General features: G+C 45.0%; 2 protein-coding genes across 8 annotated transcripts in view; both read right to left on the bottom strand.

Annotated features, from left to right (window-relative positions):
* The window catches only part of KDM6A (lysine demethylase 6A), a 207660-nt gene extending 206393 nt beyond the window's left edge, over nt 1-1267 (bottom strand). Inside the window, exons 1-2 of one of the 6 annotated variants that reach the window (XM_047845058.1) lie at nt 657-1267; nt 379-442 (exon numbers count right to left, since the gene is read on the bottom strand). In XM_047845058.1, coding sequence (XP_047701014.1) covers nt 379-442; nt 657-811 — 219 coding nt within the window. In that variant the 5' untranslated portion in view covers nt 812-1267. The remainder of the gene's footprint in view (nt 1-378; nt 443-656) is intronic. The other 5 variants (XM_047845055.1, XM_047845052.1, XM_047845053.1 and 2 more) reach the window with 5 other exon arrangements.
* A 4643-nt stretch (nt 1268-5910) lies between these two features.
* Nucleotides 5911-17083, bottom strand: part of LOC125156877 (growth/differentiation factor 9-like) — a 32406-nt gene continuing 21233 nt past the window's right edge. For both annotated transcript variants that reach the window (XM_047843101.1, XM_047843102.1), the window contains exon 3: nt 5911-5921. The gene's annotated coding sequence lies outside the window, so the exon portion shown is untranslated. The remainder of the gene's footprint in view (nt 5922-17083) is intronic.

Genomic DNA, 17083 nt, shown 5'->3' with positions numbered 1-17083 from the left:
GGGGGGGGGGACATCTGCACACATTTACGCTGCCCTGACGCTACACCGGCACCCCGGGGGCTCATCGGGCTACCTCCAAAGAGCCGCAAAATGAGAGGCGCTTTCGTGCACCCAGTGGAGCTCGGCCCCAAAGCGCTGCTTGCTGCCCCGGTTCCTCCGGCTACGAGAAGAGAGGGCGATTTCGCAAGGGTGCGAGCGAGGTATCCGGGGGTTGGGGGGGTGGGAGGGAGGGAGAGCAAAGGCAGGAAATAGTTTTCCGGAAGCCCCTCGGCCATCGTTCGCGGCCACAATGAACGCCGGCCGGGCGGCGGGGCCCGGGGCGAGCGGGGCGCCGGCCGGGGAAGACGGTGTCCGCGCTCCGGCCCGCGGCTGCCTTACCTTGCCCAGTAGGGCCTTCGTCCTGGCGCCATCTTCATGAAACCTCACGAACCCGAACAGGCGGCTGCGGCGAGAGACACACGCGGCGCGTTAGGGCTCCGGGAACGCCACCGACCCACCCCTGCCCGCGCCCGAGGCCCCGGCGGCGGCTCCGGCGCGGAGAGCGCCGAGCCGAGGTGCCCGCCCCGCCGCCGCCAGAGGCGAGCGGCGCTCGGGCCTCCCCGGAGAGCGGCGCCAGCCCGTCCGGAGCCGACCGGGCGGGTGACGGCGGCCCGTACCTGTCCAGTCCGCCGAGCGCCTCCCTCTCCTCGGCTGTCAGGCTGGGGGACGCCTCCTCGCTCTCGCCGCTCGCTTTTCCCGCCGCCATTTTCTTTTCCTCATCACCGAAAGCGGCGGCGGCGGCGGTAGCGAGCGACACTCCGCAGGATTTCATGGAAACGCAGCGAATTCACAACTCCAACGCCGACACCCCCCCCCCGGGCCGGGGCCCGCAACGACGCCCCCAATCTCCGCGCGGGACCGGCACACCAACTTTATCGCCGCCTCCTCCTCCGCCGCGGGCGGCAGCGACGAAAAATCCCAACGCGGCGGCGGCGAAGGCGGCGGCGGCAGGGGCTGCGGAGCCCCCGGGTCGGCAGCGGCGGCGGCTCGGCTGTAGGGTCACATCGCGGGGGCGGGCGGGGGGCAGCCACAGGCGGGGACGGCGGGAACGGCCGGAGCGCGCGGGGCTGGGGGACAGGGGGGGATTCGTTGGAGACACAAACTTCCCCGGCACCAGCACAAAGTTGTTGTAATTGTGTCACACAGCGAACCCCACGCCGCCGCCGTGACCCCCCCTCCGCGCCCGGCCGGCGCCACCAATCGGCGCCGCCCGCTCGCCTCACGTGACCTTTGTTGACTCACGTCAGCCGTGGCTCCACTCAACTTGCTAGCTGCCGAGCCCCGCCCACCGAGGCCGCCACCGTCGGGGAGCGGGACGCAGGCCAATTCTGGCCGGTGGTTGGCTGCTGCGCCCGTCTGTCGGGGGGGAAGGGTTGTCACCGAGAGGCAGCAAGCGGTTAGGTTGTGCTCGTTAAATACACTGGGGCAGAGAATGGAGGGTCCGGGCCGTGTCACCTCGGGAGCCGCGGCGGGCTCGGGAGGGGGAGGGGAGCGGTAAGGAAGGGCGAGGTCCGGCACCGCCCGCGGCGGGCGTGAGCAGTGAGTGAGGACGCCATGGTCGGCCTCTGCCTGCCGGAGAGCTGGGTGGTGGGCCCAGACCCACGGCCCGGGCAGTCCCGCGCTCCGGGGGGTCCCGGGGCCTCGCCGGGCCTGGTAAGGGTCGCGGCGCACGGCCCCTGACCTCCGCCCTCCGAAGAAGGCGCACACTTTTGGCACCGCTGGAAATAATGGCCTCCGCGAGGAGCGCGCTCCGGGAGCGGCTGCTGGCCCAAGCCGGGCGGCACGGGCGCCGCCCAAGGCCGGGCCTGCGCTCCGGGCCCCCGATCCCCTTGCTCGCGCCGAAAGTGAAGGGGGAAAAGCCTCCTGACCCCCGGCCGGAGGGAAGGAAGAGTCGCCCACGGGGTCTGGCTCGCCGATCACGGCTCCCCACCGCCCAAGGTCTGTTGGCGGCACTTTGGGGCCAAGTTTTCATGCTACCCGCGTTTTGTCGGTAGTTCACTATAGTATCGTAAGAAAAACAATGACAGGTGTTGAGCTGGACCTCCAGAATGTTGGTGTCTTGTGGCTGTGATCTCGGGGTGGGGGGGGTGGGGTCCTTCGTGGAAGAGTTGGGGCTGCTTGTGGACAGGCCTAAGAGAAGACATAGTTAAGATCCTCAACACAGCTTGCAGCCCAGAAAAGCCTTTTCTACCCCCACACAACATGCCTTAGACAACAATAACACTTTCTTGTTCTGGCCGTGTCTTAGATGCAAATCAAAGTCACTAGTCTAGTTTTCAATCCCAGGTGTAATTGGGAGAAAAAGAAAACATGCCTTCGGTCCATTACTCTTTCCAAAAGACAGGTCTCGTATAATAGATCCGTTACAGGGCACACCTCCAGTCTTCAGAGATTGGGAAGTATTAATTAATCGACTTACGAAGACAAGATTTCCTTTATTAACATGGATTCTTGTAGATTTTTCATAACCAATAGACAAGATAGATTTAACTTGGATTTCAAAATATAAGGAAGACAATTCCGCGCTGACTCAGTAATCCTAGCAGTATTCAGCGAGAAGCTATAGAAATCCCAACTGATTTTGCACACAGACACGGTTTTAAATTGTTCCCCTGAGACCAGTAACTAGACTAACAAACTGTGGTTTCATATAGATTATATTTCATGTTTAATTACTTTCTCTGCAACACCTCTTCCATTCTTCACGGTGTTCCGTTTTATTTGAACGAATATAGAGAGCTGAATGTTTTCTACAGCTAAATTAACGTGCATTGTTAACTTTGTCACAAACACAACCTTCCAGTCCTGGGAGATTTTGACACCACGATCTTCTCCCCACACACACTTAGACTTGCACGGGCAGAGAGAAAATTCAGCCAGCATTTGGCCATATTCCTGGAGTTGGCCATTCTTGACTGAGGCGCTTAAGAATTATAAGGCTACCCACCCCAAACCACTCAAAACCGTTCCCACCACATAATCGTTAGGAGATAATAGCAGCAGAATTGCACCGAGTGGATGCAGTGGGGTGGTGTTGGAGTCAGGAGGTCCTGGATTTGAATCCTTACTGCGCAGGCTGTGTGACCTTGGGAAACTTCCTTCTCCTCTAAGCTGGAACTGTATGTCTAATCCAACTACAGATCTCCATCCTCCATTATGCTGCACGAGACCATTTTTTTTTTTCCTCAATGTTTTTATTTATTTTTGGGACAGAGAGAGACAGAGCATGAACGGGGGAGGGGCAGAGAGAGAGGGAGACACAGAATCGGAAACAGGCTCCAGGCTCTGAGCCATCAGCCCAGAGCCTGATGCGGGGCTCGAACTCCCGGACCGCGAGATCGTGACCTGGCTGAAGTCGGACGCTTAACCGACTGCGCCACCCAGGCGCCCCCACGAGACCATTTTTATACAGTAACATCAATCTCCATACACTATGTAATTTTTTTAGAACTGGAGCGGTTTATAATTTGTCAAATAAATGTATACACAATAGGTAGGTATGAAGCCTCCAAGGTTTCGGTCCTCACTGGAGAGAGAAATGGTAAAGTGAGATAAATGACTTTGTAATTATTTCTCTGCAAAGTGAATCCGAAAACCCATCTGGAAGGCAGAGTCGTTGAGCCAGAGAAGCATGAACTGTGAAACCGTACAGACCTAGGTTTGAATCCTAACTCTACCACTTGCTAGCTGGCTGACCTTACACAAGTTAGTCTCGTTTGAGCTTCAGTGCTCTCCTCTGTGGGGGGGGGGGGGGGGGGGGGGGGGGGGGGAGATCGATCCCCTTTACAACATTATTTTGAATATGAATTTCCATGAGGTAGGTAGAGTGCCAGATACATAATATCCACTCAAAGACCTCAAAAAAAAAAAAAAAAGTTGGAACTTCTAAGATCCTTTGTAGCTTTCACATTCTGGGTTCTAAATGTACCGGTCACCGTTCTACCAATCACTGCCTCCTTATCACTCCCCAACCCCCCCATAAACCCAACACATAGTTTTAATCCACTTTTTACTGAAGGCATATAATCCCAACATTGCTACCTCGCTTCTTTATTCCAAAATTCAACCTCATATCGCTTATTACTGACTCTTATTTCATAACTGTAACAGAATACACCGGGAGCTGGAGGAAATAACGTGAGTTTACCCAGGTGATATGACTAATATATGCATAGATAAATCAACATTTGAAAATTATATAAGTTTGTGTCATGCTGAGTCCGATTATGGGTTAATTAGTGCACAATCTGTAGTTAATACTTCTGTGAATACCATCAATTAATATCAGAGAAGAAGCCCTTTCGATTATAGGAAGGTAATTTAATTCATTTTTGAACAACTGAATACTTAACCCGAAGCATTTAGGAACATGTAGTTTATTTATAATGTTAATGTCACATAACCCGTAAAGATAGAAAGTCACACAACAGAGTCCTGATTTATCTAGTCTTATAATTAGAACCATGCTTTTTTTATATCAAAAAAAATGTATTTACCAGCTCTTCCCACACTCGCCAGTGTCATAAAGATTACCCAACTGATATCCAAACACATTGATGACAAAAGTAAATAAGAGTAAGGGTTGAGGGGAGATAGAAGGCCAAATACAGACAGACTTTCAGTCATCACAAAAGCTTCAGTTGTCAGGGCACCTGGGTGGCTCAGTTGGTTAAGCACCTGACTCCTGGTTTCGGATCCAGTCATGATCTCCCAGCGCGTGGGTTCGAGCCCCAGGTGGGGCTCTGTGCTGACCGTGCAGCGCCTACTCGGGATTCCTCTCTCCCTCTCTCTCTGCTCCTCCCCTGCCAGCACTCTTGCTCTCCCTCAAAATAAATAAACGGTTTTAAAAATTTGTTTAAAAACCAGTTGTCAAAATCGTTTTGAGACTTCTAAATGAAGTCGAGACCACCCACACCCACCAGGAATCTACACTTCTACCCTCACCAGGCTGTAATGAGGCACCTCAAATCCCACCACCACCCCAATCCAGCAGAAAGGAAGAATCCCTACCCCTCCCTGCTGGGTTGGTGTGACAGGAAGCCTACTGCCCAGTGGTGACGGCACCCTCGTGGTGTCAGCGGAAGCAATGTGGGGGGGCACTAATGAGGCACTCCCATACCTCCCAGCCAAGGTGGTATCAGTGGGGGCCCAATGGGGGTGTCAGAACTCCCATTCATATCTAGAAGTAACAAGATCTTCCCCCTCCACCAGTCAGCCAAGGCTGAGCGGGGAACCCGGACTTTTTTCACCCCTACCTGATAGTAATAAGGCAACGCTTTCCCTTACCCCACCAGAGTGATGCCAGAAGAGGCCTGCTAAAACAGAAGATTTGGATAAGATCTAGAGCCGCCTAATCCCCAAGATGTCCAAGTTTCAATCAAAAATCCATACCAGGGCGCCTGGGTGGCTCAGTCGGTTAAGTGTCCAACTTCCGCTCAGGTCATGATCTCAAGCTCTGCATTGGGCTCTGTGCTGACAGCTCAGAGCCTGGAGCCCGCTTCGGATTCTGTGTCTCCCTCTCTCTCTGCCCCTCCCTGCTTGTGCTCTGTGTCTCTCTCAAAAATAAATAAAATTTTAAAAAAAAAATCCTTCATACCGAGAACCGGGATCATTGGAGCTTAGTTAGAAAATACAGTCAACAGATGTGAACGCTGAGGTGAATCAGATGTTCCAATTATCTGACAAGGGTTTTAATTTTTTTTAATAGTTCTTTTTGAGAGAGAGAGGGCACACAGGCACGTGAGCACAAGTAGGGGAGGGGCAGAGAGAGAGGGAGACAGAGAACCCCAAGCAGGCTCCACACTGTCAGTGCAGAGCCCAACACGGAGCTCGAACTCATGAATTGTGAGATCACGACCTGAGCTGAAATCAAGAGTCAGATGCTCAACGGACTGAGCCAACCAAGTGCCCCTCTGACAAGAACTTGAAAGCAACCATCATGAAAATGTTTCAGTGAGCGATTATGAACCCATTTGAAACAAATGAAAAACCGGAAAGTTACAGCAGAGAATAGGAAGTTTCAGCAAAGAAATAGGAGATACAAAGAAGAACCAAATGGAAATTTTAGAACTGAAAAATACAGTAACCAAAATTAAAAACCCAACATATGGGCTCAACATCAGAATGGAAGGAATAAAGAAAAGCATCAGTGAACTTCAAGACAGAACAACAGAAATTACCCAGTCCGAACAACAGAGAGAAAATACACTGAAAAAAATAAGAAAGCCTCAAGGATCTGTGGGACCATAAAAAAAGATCTAGCATTTGTGTCATCAGAGTCCCAGAAGGAGCAGAGAAAAAGGTTGGGGCCCAAAAAGTATGCAAAGAAATAATGGCTGAAAACTTCCCAAATTGGCATGGTCCCTGTCCTGAGTCCTTACTCGGAGAGTTGTATAAATAAATTCTATACTATTAAATAAGATCCAGAGCCTCCTAATACCCAAAATGATGAGTGCTCTAAGCTTTGCCCAAATTTCTGTGGATGTTCATAGGAGAGGCATCTTTATCTGCTTAGAAGGACCAGAGAAAGCTCCTAGAAAATACAAGATGGATTAACAGGAACTAGAGGGTAGTGTAGGGGTGTGTGTGTTCTAGGCAGAGGCAGCAATATATCTGCAAAAGCACATGAGAGTTCTGATATATTCAAGAAGTGGAGTATGGCTATGACCAAAAAGGTAAGGAAAGAACTGGGAGTTGAAGTTGGAAAATTCAAAAGGGCATACTAAAGAATCACACCAATGGTTATAGTTACTTTGGGCACAGAAACAGTAACCGTAGCTTTGCTATTGGTGTTAATGCTGTGCGTTAAACAGAAGATCTCTGGGGCGCCTGGGTGGCTTAGTTGGTTAAGCGGCCGCCTTTGACTCAGGTCATGACCCCACGGTTCAGAGGTTTGAGTCCCAGCTCAGAGCCCCCTTCAGATCCTCTGTCCACCCTCTCTCTCTGTCCCTCCCCTATGTTCTCTTTCTCTCTCTCTCTCTCTCTCTCTCTGTCTCAAAAATAAATAAACGTTTAAAAAAATAAAGAAACATAAGATTTCCTTTCACCTGGGCTCAGCAGCTGCCACAAACCTCGACGACTGTTGGCTAACCAACTGGTCTAGCCCTTTTGCTAGACCAGGGGTCAGAAAACTAGAAGCCACAGGCCAAAACCAGCCTGCTGCCTTTATGGCCATTTCATCATACGTTAAAATTATATGCGATCCAAATTTGGATGTCCATAAATAAAGTTTTATTAAGGACACAGTCATGCTCACTCATTTATGTACTATCTGTGGCTACTTTCACAAAAACAGAGTTGGATAGGTGCAACAGACAATGTATGTCGTAGTCTCATCACTTCCCACTGCTGCTTAGTGCCCTACAAATCCCAGTGCTGCTGTCATAGCTTGGCAGTTCTTCAAGTGCCACGCGTATGACACCATCACATTTTTTTATGACCGATACATGTCTATCATGCCGAAGCAAGAAAAAAGAGAAAGATGGACTTCAACTATCATGCCTTAAAGGCACAGTGGCGTGTGGATGGTTTGGTTACACATTTCGCGGCAAAATATTTGTCATCTATGTCGACATTATGAGGCTACACCCGCCACGATATTCCCAATCGATAGGAAAGCAACAGTACGAACAATTAAGAGTATTTAAAACACTATTTCATCCCAGCAGAATTCCTTCACCAAAGTAAAACATGAAAATGAGACTGCAACCAGAGTCATTTTCTGAGTGGCTCATTTCTTAGCCAAACAAGGAAAGCTACTCAATTGAATTGTATTCGATGGCACCAGCCAAAGTAATGTGTCCACAGAAAATACATGTAAGGCTATTAACCTTTCAGCTAGAACAGGCACTTGAATTGTTGAGGACACAGGGAGCAACATCGACAGTCAACTAAGAAACAAGGTGATTACCGGAGTAGGTTTCCTTGGCTCTTCTTGAGTTAACGGAGAATCCTGATACTACTCCGTCGTTGTTTATTGGAGGAGTCAATGCCTTGGTGGAAGTGACTAAAGAATTGGCCTCAGCTTTCAAAGAAGCTGGAAAGCACTGATGCGGTACAACATGAAGTGGAACCTTCTAAGATGTGTTACGATCGGCGGTAGTAAAAAGACGTGTGAAGCAGAGAAACGCTTATTTGAACAAATTGCAAAGTTTGTGAAAATGCAAGGTGTTTAGACCCTATGCCACTCGTATTCTTTTTTTTTTTTAAGTTTATTTACTTATTTTGAGGTGGGGAGGGGCAGAGAGAGAGGGAACGAGAATCCCAAGCAGGCTAACAGTGCGGGGCTTGAACTCACTAACCACGGGATCATGACCTGAGCCAAAATCAAGAGTTGGACGCTTAACCGACTGAGCCACCCAGGTGCCCCCACTCATTGTATTGTTCATCAGTAATTACTTTGTGATAATATTTGAATTTATCATGTGTTATTTTTTTTTAAGTTTATTTATTTATTTTGAGAGAGAGAGAGTACAAACAGGGGAGGACCAGTGAGAGAGAGAGAATCCCAAGCAGGCTCTACACTGACAGCACGGAGCCCCAGTGCAGGGCTTGAACTCACAAACCGTGAGATCATGACCTGAGCTGAAACCAAGAGTCAGACACTTAACTGACTGAGGCACCCATGTGTTATTTAACCAGTAGTGTCCATGGTAACTTCATTCACATTCATGGACTTAACCATCATCAGTTCCATGATGTTTTATCATAAGTAAAAACTGAGGGGTACCTGGCTGGCTCAGTCGATGGAGCATGTGACTCTTGATCTCAGGACTGTGAGTTCAAGCTCCATGTTGGGCATGGAGCCTACTTAAAATTTAGCAATTAAAATAAAACATCTAAAAGAAAAAGAAAGAAGTAAAAACTGAATGTCCTGACTTGCCCTACCACATAGCAGTTGAATGTCTTAGCAGTGGCAAAGTTCTATTGTGACTCTCTTGAGCTCAAGTCTAAAATTGAAAGTTTTTCAATGAGGAGAACAGCCTCCAACCACTATTATCAAACTATGAATGGCTTTGGAAGTTAGCTTTTGCTGGAAGCTTGATAATCTGTCTCAATGAACTTCACCAATTCCAAGGTAAAACAACACTTATACACGAAGCTAACAACAGTGAAGTCACTTTGATGACGACCAACATTGCCTAAGTTACAAGTAACGTCAAGCCACTTTCTATATTCCCATGCTATCAAAACTTAAACTAAGAAGCAAATTATCTATTCCTATACAAATTTGCAGCATATGTATTTTCTGAGTTCAAGCTACAGTTCCAAGTGACCTTCTTCAGACCTCAATGCAAGTGCAAAGGAGATTTCTGTATTGCAAAATTCATTTAACTGTACAATTGAGTAGCTTCTACCTAACCATCCCACTTGGAAGTGATTAACTGGCAGTGTAATGACATACAAAAAGGCAAATATCAAGAGAAAAATCTAATAGAAGTATATAAGTGCCTTCCATGCAATGAACATGCTCTGTTAAAATCATATGCGCACAGATATTTGCAAACTAATTTGATAGAAGGTAGTAATTTTGAATCTTAAGCAAAATGTATTCCAAAAACAAAGAATCCCATTTTTCTCAGTAGTAGACCTGTATTGCCAAAACCTACTCAATTATCACTATTAGATTTTTAATTTCATCCATAAAATATTTGTGGAGATTTATTTTTCTTCTGGCTATAGAAGTACCTACATAATATCTGTGATCTTGCCTCTTGACCTGCAAAATCTAAAATACTTACTATCTGGTCCTCTATAGGAAAAGTTTGCCAACCTCTGGCCTAATTAATTGATTCCATGGGGCTTCCAGTTAAAAATGATGTATTATACATTGCTCTTTGTTCCCAAGTGCATCCTGTCCTAACTTCTCACAAAAATCCCCTGAATTCACATTAAAAAAAAAAAAAGACAGGATTTCAGGATATCAAAGACTAAAACTGACAGGTAATCTAAGACGTGGATCTGGGTAAAATTGATGTTAATTATGAGATAGATGGTCCTAAATGGCTGGATTAAGAAAATCACAATCATGGTTTACCTTGGCTTCATTTCCTCAAAGACGTTGACTGAAAAAGGTAGGAAAGCCACTTCTTTAAGGCCCACACTCTATCCCCTGATGACCCACCATCATCTGTCTCCCCACTCACAGACTTGGTGCGTAAACCAACAAGAGATGACAGTTTCTCTATCCTTGAACGTTGCTCACCAGAATACTGATCCCTACACCCACCTCCACTCCATATCCTCTAGACTCCTCTATTTCCTATTTATGTAGGCGGAAAGATAAAACCAGGGGGCAGGAAACCAGATAGAGATTGGGAGGAAAAGGGAGGAGACTTACACTTAAGGAAGTGCGGTCCTCATAACCATGGCCAGTTTCTTGGGAGTGCGACCTGAGCAGGCGCACGGGGCCCCATAAGAAGGGCCTTGCACTTGGTTTCATGCTCCGCTGTTACCATCTTGAAATTCTTAATTTTTTATCGTAAATTAGAGGTACAAAAGGTGAAGTTACACTATGTGGACATTAGCGTGCTCTCCAGCGAAAGACGGGAGATGGAGATCTCATCACTACTCCCATAAACAGATGGTGGATCCGAGGGTAACCAGCTCAATTGCCTGTAAGCAGATACAGAGCCCACAGAAAACTTTGTTTTATTTGAGAGCAAGGAGAATAATCAGCACGGAGCTATGAGAAGAGCATGACATCTAGAAAAATCAGAGAAAATCAGAGGAAATGAGGACCCTTCTTCACTATAATCCAACAGGAAATTTCAGAAATCTGTTGACAATTTTTTTTAAATCTTATTTAGTTTTGAGACAGAGAGAGTGCACGTGGGAGAGGGGCAGAGAGAGAGGGAGAGACCGAATCCCAAGCAGGCTCCAAACTGTCAGCGCAGAGCCCAACACAGGGTTCACACTCACGAACCATGAGATCATGACCCGAGCCGACACCAAGGGTCAGACGCTTAACCAACTGAGTCACCCAGGTGCCCCCAAACCTGTTGATATTCTTAAAGCTTCTGTAGAAAAAAAAAAAAGAAACAGAAGGAATGAAGAGGCGGGACTGAGATGAAAATCCAACAGGATGTGATGGAAAGACAGACAGGGGGAGAAAAATGAGCAAGTGGCCGATGAAAGCAGAAACAAAATTGAAGTACACACTGGAGACAGTAAAAAGGAAAATTCATCCGGCAGAAAAGTAAATTTGGTGTTAAGAACAAAGCTGATGCGAAGAAATTGAATGGACAGACAGAGATGGAAACAATGAAAGGGGACACACAGCTGGACACATTATGGCAAAATGGGCTAATATAAAAAGTAATAAGTAAGCTATGATATTAAGGTATCTGTAATTGTCGAGGCCAAAAAAATGAAATCAGATTGCCCAGATAAAAACAAATGTCTGCCTGACAGTTTTAGAGAGAAAAATTGGTGACCCCAAAATGTAATATATATCTGAGTCGTCTTTTTTTTTTTTTTTAGCTTATCTATTTATTTTAAGAGAGACAGCATGAGTGGGGGAGGGGCCGAGAGAGAGAGAGAGAGAGAATCCGAAGCAGGCCTCGCACTGTCAGCACAGGGCCCAATGCAGGGCTCTAACTCACGAAGCAGTGAGATCATGACGTGAGTGAAACCAAGAGTCAGACGCTTAACCGACTGAGCCACTCAGGAGCCCCTGAGTCATCTTTCAGTAAAGATCTCAGAAAGGGGCACTTGGGTGGCTCAGTCAGTTAAGCATCCGACTCTCGATCTCAGCTCTTGATCTCAAGTCGATCTCAAGCCCAGCATGGAGCTTACTTAAAAATAAATGAATGAATGAAAAATAAAAAATAAACTTAAAAGAGATTTCAGAAAAACACTCTCTGCTATTTAAGGCATAATAAAATATATGACATTCTTGAAAGGATTGGTTTGTGGTATTTTTCAACGAACCAAGAGATGGGGGGGGGAAGCTCAAGAACGGAAAGGTCATGGAGGAGAGCATTATGCCAAAATAGAAGGGCATCTAAATAATTGCACCGCATCTAATTATAAAACTAAATCTGATCTTTCATCCATTTTGAGTTTATTGGTGTAAGAAAGTGGTCCAGTTTCATTCTGCTGCATGTTGCTGTCCAGTTCTCCCAGCACCTTTTGCTAAAGATACTGTCTTTTTTTCCACGGGATACTCTTTCCTGCTTTGTCAATGATTCGTTGGCCATACATTTGTGGGTCCAATTCTGGGTTCTCTATTCTATTCCATTGGCCTTTGTGTCTGTTTTTGTGCCAATACCATACTGTCTTGATGATTACAGCTTTGTACTAGAGGCTAAAGTCCGGGATTGTGATGCCTCCCGCTTTGGTTTTATTAACAAAACTAAAAGGCAACCGGCAGAACGGGAGAAGATATTTGCAAATGACATATCAGATAAATAGTTAGTATTCAAAATCTATGAAGAACTTACCAAACGCAACACCCAAAGAACAAATAATCCAGGGAAGAAATGGGCAGAAGACATGAATGGACACTTTTCCAAAGAAGACATCCAAATGGCCAACAGACACATGAAAAGATGCTCAACATCACTCATCATCAGGCAAATACGAATCAAAACCACAATGAGATACCACCTCACACCGGTCAGAGTGGCTAAAATGAACAACTCAGGAAACAACAGATGTTGGAGAGGATGCAGAGAAAGAGGAACCCTTTTGCACTGTTGGTGGGAATGCAAACTGGTACAGCTGCTCTGGAAAACAGTGTGGAGGTTCTTCAAAAAATTAAAAATAGAACTACCCTACAACTACTAGGAATTTACCCAAAGGCTACAGGAGTGCTGATTCATAGGGGCACATGTACCCCCAATGTTTATAGCAGCACTTTCAACAATAGCCAAATCATGGAAAGAGCCAGATGTCCATCAGCTGATGAACAGATAAAGATGTGGTTTATATATACAATGGAATACTACTTGGCAATGAGAAAGAATGAAATCCTGCCATTTACAGCAATGTGGATGAAACTGGAGGGTGTTATGCTAAGTGAAATAAGTCAGTCAGAGAAAGACCGATATCGTATGTCTTCACTCATAGGTGGAACTTGAGAAACTCAACAGAAGACCATGGAGGAAGGGAAGGGGAAAAAATAGTTACAAACAAAGAGGGAAGCAAACCCATAAGTGACTCTTAAACACAGAGAACAAACTGAGGGTTGATGGGAGGGGTGGGGGAGAGGGGAAATGGGTGATGGGCATTGAGGAGGGTGCTTGTTGGGATGAGCACTGAGTGTTGTATGGAAGCGATGAATCACGGGAATCAACCCCCGAAACCAAGAGCACCCTGTACATGCTGTATGTTAGCTAACTTGACAATAAATTATACTAAAAAAAAGAACCAAAAACAAAAAACTAAATCTGAATCTCAGTATTTTTTCTCTCAGATAAGGTACTGAATTTTAAAAATAGTAATAAAAGTATATAAAGCTAAAACCCAAGTTACCATTTTCATGGATTAGCATGGGGAATGAGGTAAAAATAAAGTGTGCTAAATTTTATATCTCAAAAGTGTTATTCAAGGGGAGCCTGGCTGGCTCAGTTGGAGGAGCACGTGACTCTTAATCTCGGGGTTGTGAGTTCGAGCCCCACACTGGGTGTAGAGATCACTAAAAAAATAAAACTTAAAAAAAAGTATTATTCAAAATACGCCATTTCAAAACCAAATATATTATTTCACTCTGGACTCATCAATTAGATAAGAATAAGTTAAAGAAAGCTTTTGAAAAACCTACAGGTATGTGTCAGGTAATATACGTACTATATCAATTCAGGAAATAGAAAGGTATAGTAAAAAGTACAAGTTTCCCCTTTCTCCAGGTAGCTGCTTTCAACTAATAGAATAAAATCCTTTCTAAAGCAATGGAGAGGATAAAAATGAAACTGAAAAATCGGGGCGCCTGGGTGGCTCAGTCAGTTAAGCGTCCGGCTTCAGCTCAGGTCATGATCTCACAGTTCGTGGGTTCGAGCCCCACATCGGGCCCTGTGCTGACCGCTCAGAGCCTGGATCCTGCTTCGGATTCTGTGTCTCCCTCTCTCTCTGCCCCTCCCCGACTCGCACTCTGTCTCTCTCTCTCTCTCAAAAATGAATAAACGTTAAAAAAAAACTAAAAAAAAAAAAAGAAACTGAAAATGGAGAAATGTTAATAAATAAATCACAGAACAAAATGGCATAAAACCAAAGATTTCAGAATTTAAAAATGTAAATCCCCTGTTAAAAGACTTGGCTGAGTAAAAGAAATTTTAGTATAAAATTACCACTAAAACACAACATGATAGGTTACAAAGTAAAAAATAGACAAAAACATTACAAAACGCAGACCAAAAGAAGGGGGGGGGGAAGAGTTGGCAATATTAGAGCATCAAAGAAAGCATTAATGCGGCCAAGAGAGGTAATTTTATATTAGTTAAAGGGTAGAGGTAAAATTCTCATCATGTTGACATTCAATGCCAGACCATCAAATACCATCCAAATATACAGATATATCAGAGCATACAAAATAGACAGATCTTCCTTGGCTTATGATGGGATTCCTTCCCAACAAACCCACTGAAAGTTAAAAATATTATTGTAAATCAAAAATGCATTTAATACATGTAACCTCCCAAATCTCCTAGCTTAGCCTGGTCTACCTTAAAGGGGCTCAAAACGCATCAGCCTCCAGTTGGGACAAATTATGTACTCGGAGCCTATTTTGTAACAAAGGGTTGAATGGCTCATGAAATTTGTTGAATCCTGGATCGAAAGTGAAAAGCAGAATGGTTGCAAGGGTATCAGTTGTTCACCTTAGGGACTGTGTGGCTGACCCAGAGCTGTGGCTCACTGCCATAACCCAGCATCATGAAAGAGTTTCGTAGCACATATTGCTAGCCCAGGAAAAAACCAAAATTCAAAATCCAAAGTACAGTTTCTACCGAATGTGTATAGCTTTTGCACCACCATAAAGGCAGAAAATTATCTAAGTCAAACCATTGTAAGTTAGGGACTGTCTGCATAAAGAAAAACTAGTGGAAATTGTATTAGTGAGGGTTCTCCAGGGAAATAAAACCAATCGTGTGTAACATATATGTATGTATATACATTTAAAGAAAGAGAGATAAAGAGAGTTAAGGGATTGGCTCATGTCATTGTCGGGGCCTGAAAATCTGAGATTTGTAGATCTGTAGAGGAGGCCAACAGGCTAGAAACTCAGATAAGAGTCGATGTTGCAGCCTTGATCCAAGACTTGTAGGACAGACCAACAGCCTGAAAACTCACGCAGAGTTTCTATGTTGCAGTCCTGAGGTGAAATTGCTTCTTCTTTGGGAAACATCAGTCTTTGCTCTTCAGGCCTTCAACTGACTGGATGAGGCCCACCCACATAATGAGGAATAATCTGCTTTACTAAAAGTCACCTGACTATAAATTTTAATCACATCCACAAATACCTTCACAGCAACATCTAGATTAGCGTTTGACCAAACAAATGTGCACCATAGCCTGGCCAACTTAACACATAAAATTAACCATCAGAGAAATATAGGGAGAAATTGACATAAAGACAAAAGCAATACGCAACTAACATATCTCTTAGCCATTAGATATATCGAGCAGATCCAAAAATAAATATGAATTTAAGGAGGACGGATACTATTAAGACTATATATAATACGTTATGGATTATATATAAACTACATATGATGTTATATATTTTTTATATTATAAATTATATGAATAGATGAGAATGATGGTAGCAATCCAAAAAAAACGTAATGCTGGATCCATACCTCACACTTTCTACTAGGATGTATTCCCGATGGATCAAATATTTACATGTTGACATTGAAACTACAGGGGCGCCTGGGTGGCTCAGTCGGTTAAGTGTCTGACTCTTGATTTGGGCTCAGGTCATGATCTCAAGGTCGGTGCGGAGCCTGTTTAAGACCGTCTCTCTCCCTCTCCCTCTGCCCCTCCTCCACTTGTGCCACTCTCTGTGTCTCTTGGAAAAAAAAAAAATTCAAACGATTAAAAGTACTAGAAGAGCCATGGGAAACATTTTTAGGATACTCTTAGAGTATGGAAAGCCTTTCTGAGGATGACACAGAACCCAAATCCATAAAAAAAAAAAAAAAAGAACCAATAAATTTGACTAAATATAAATAATCTCTCTGGCAAATCCCTTCTAAGCAAAGTCAAAAGACAAATGAAAAACCAGGAGAAAATACCTGAAATTCTTATCACTCACAAATGCCTCATTTCTTTAATAAAGTTCTTACAAATCCATAAGAAAACAAGACTAGCAATGTAATAAGATATTGATAGGAGCAGTCACTTCATGGAAAGAAAAATATACGTGGCTCTTAAAAGAATGAAAAGACACTGGAAACTTAGTCATAAGAGACAAGCAAATTACAAGCAATCTGAGATACCCTTTTCACTGGTCAGCGTGGCAAGGATACAAAAGATACACTATGCTGTTGATTCTGTGGGAAAATAGGCACTTTCATACATTGTTGCTAGGTATTGGTAACATCCATTGGAATGAACCTGGCAGTGTTTATCAAAATTTCAAATTGTGGGGGCGCCTGGGTGGCCCAGTGGGTTAAGCGTCTGACTCCTGATATCAGCTCAGGTCATGATCTCACGGTTCCTGGGATCAAGACCCACTGCCCCTCTCCCCTGCTCATGTGCTCTCTCTCTCTCTCTCTCTCTCTCTCTGTCTCTCAAAATAAATAAATAAACTTAAAAAAATTCAAACTGTGAAATCAGACCCTGTGAGATCATAAAAAATATATATTGCTCTCTGCTCTTCCTCCTTCCTGGCACAGGACTCCTAAAACCCTTGTAAATTCCTAAGTGGTAAGAACACTAGGACCATCTTTTGTTCTAACAAGGTGACTGTAGGTGAGTCCTGGATGGGGGCTGGCCACCAGAAAGATCAAGCCATGATTAGAAGCTTGGGATTTTCAGCCTTGACCTCCCTCACCTCTCCACAGAAGGGAGAGGGCTGGAAACAGAGTTAATGATCAATCAT

The sequence above is a fragment of the Prionailurus viverrinus genome, chromosome X (assembly GCF_022837055.1).
Source record: "Prionailurus viverrinus isolate Anna chromosome X, UM_Priviv_1.0, whole genome shotgun sequence".
Classification (NCBI taxonomy): domain Eukaryota; kingdom Metazoa; phylum Chordata; class Mammalia; order Carnivora; family Felidae; genus Prionailurus; species Prionailurus viverrinus.
The sequence above is the reverse complement of the archived record's forward strand: the minus strand, read 5'-3'. Positions and strand labels throughout refer to the sequence as shown.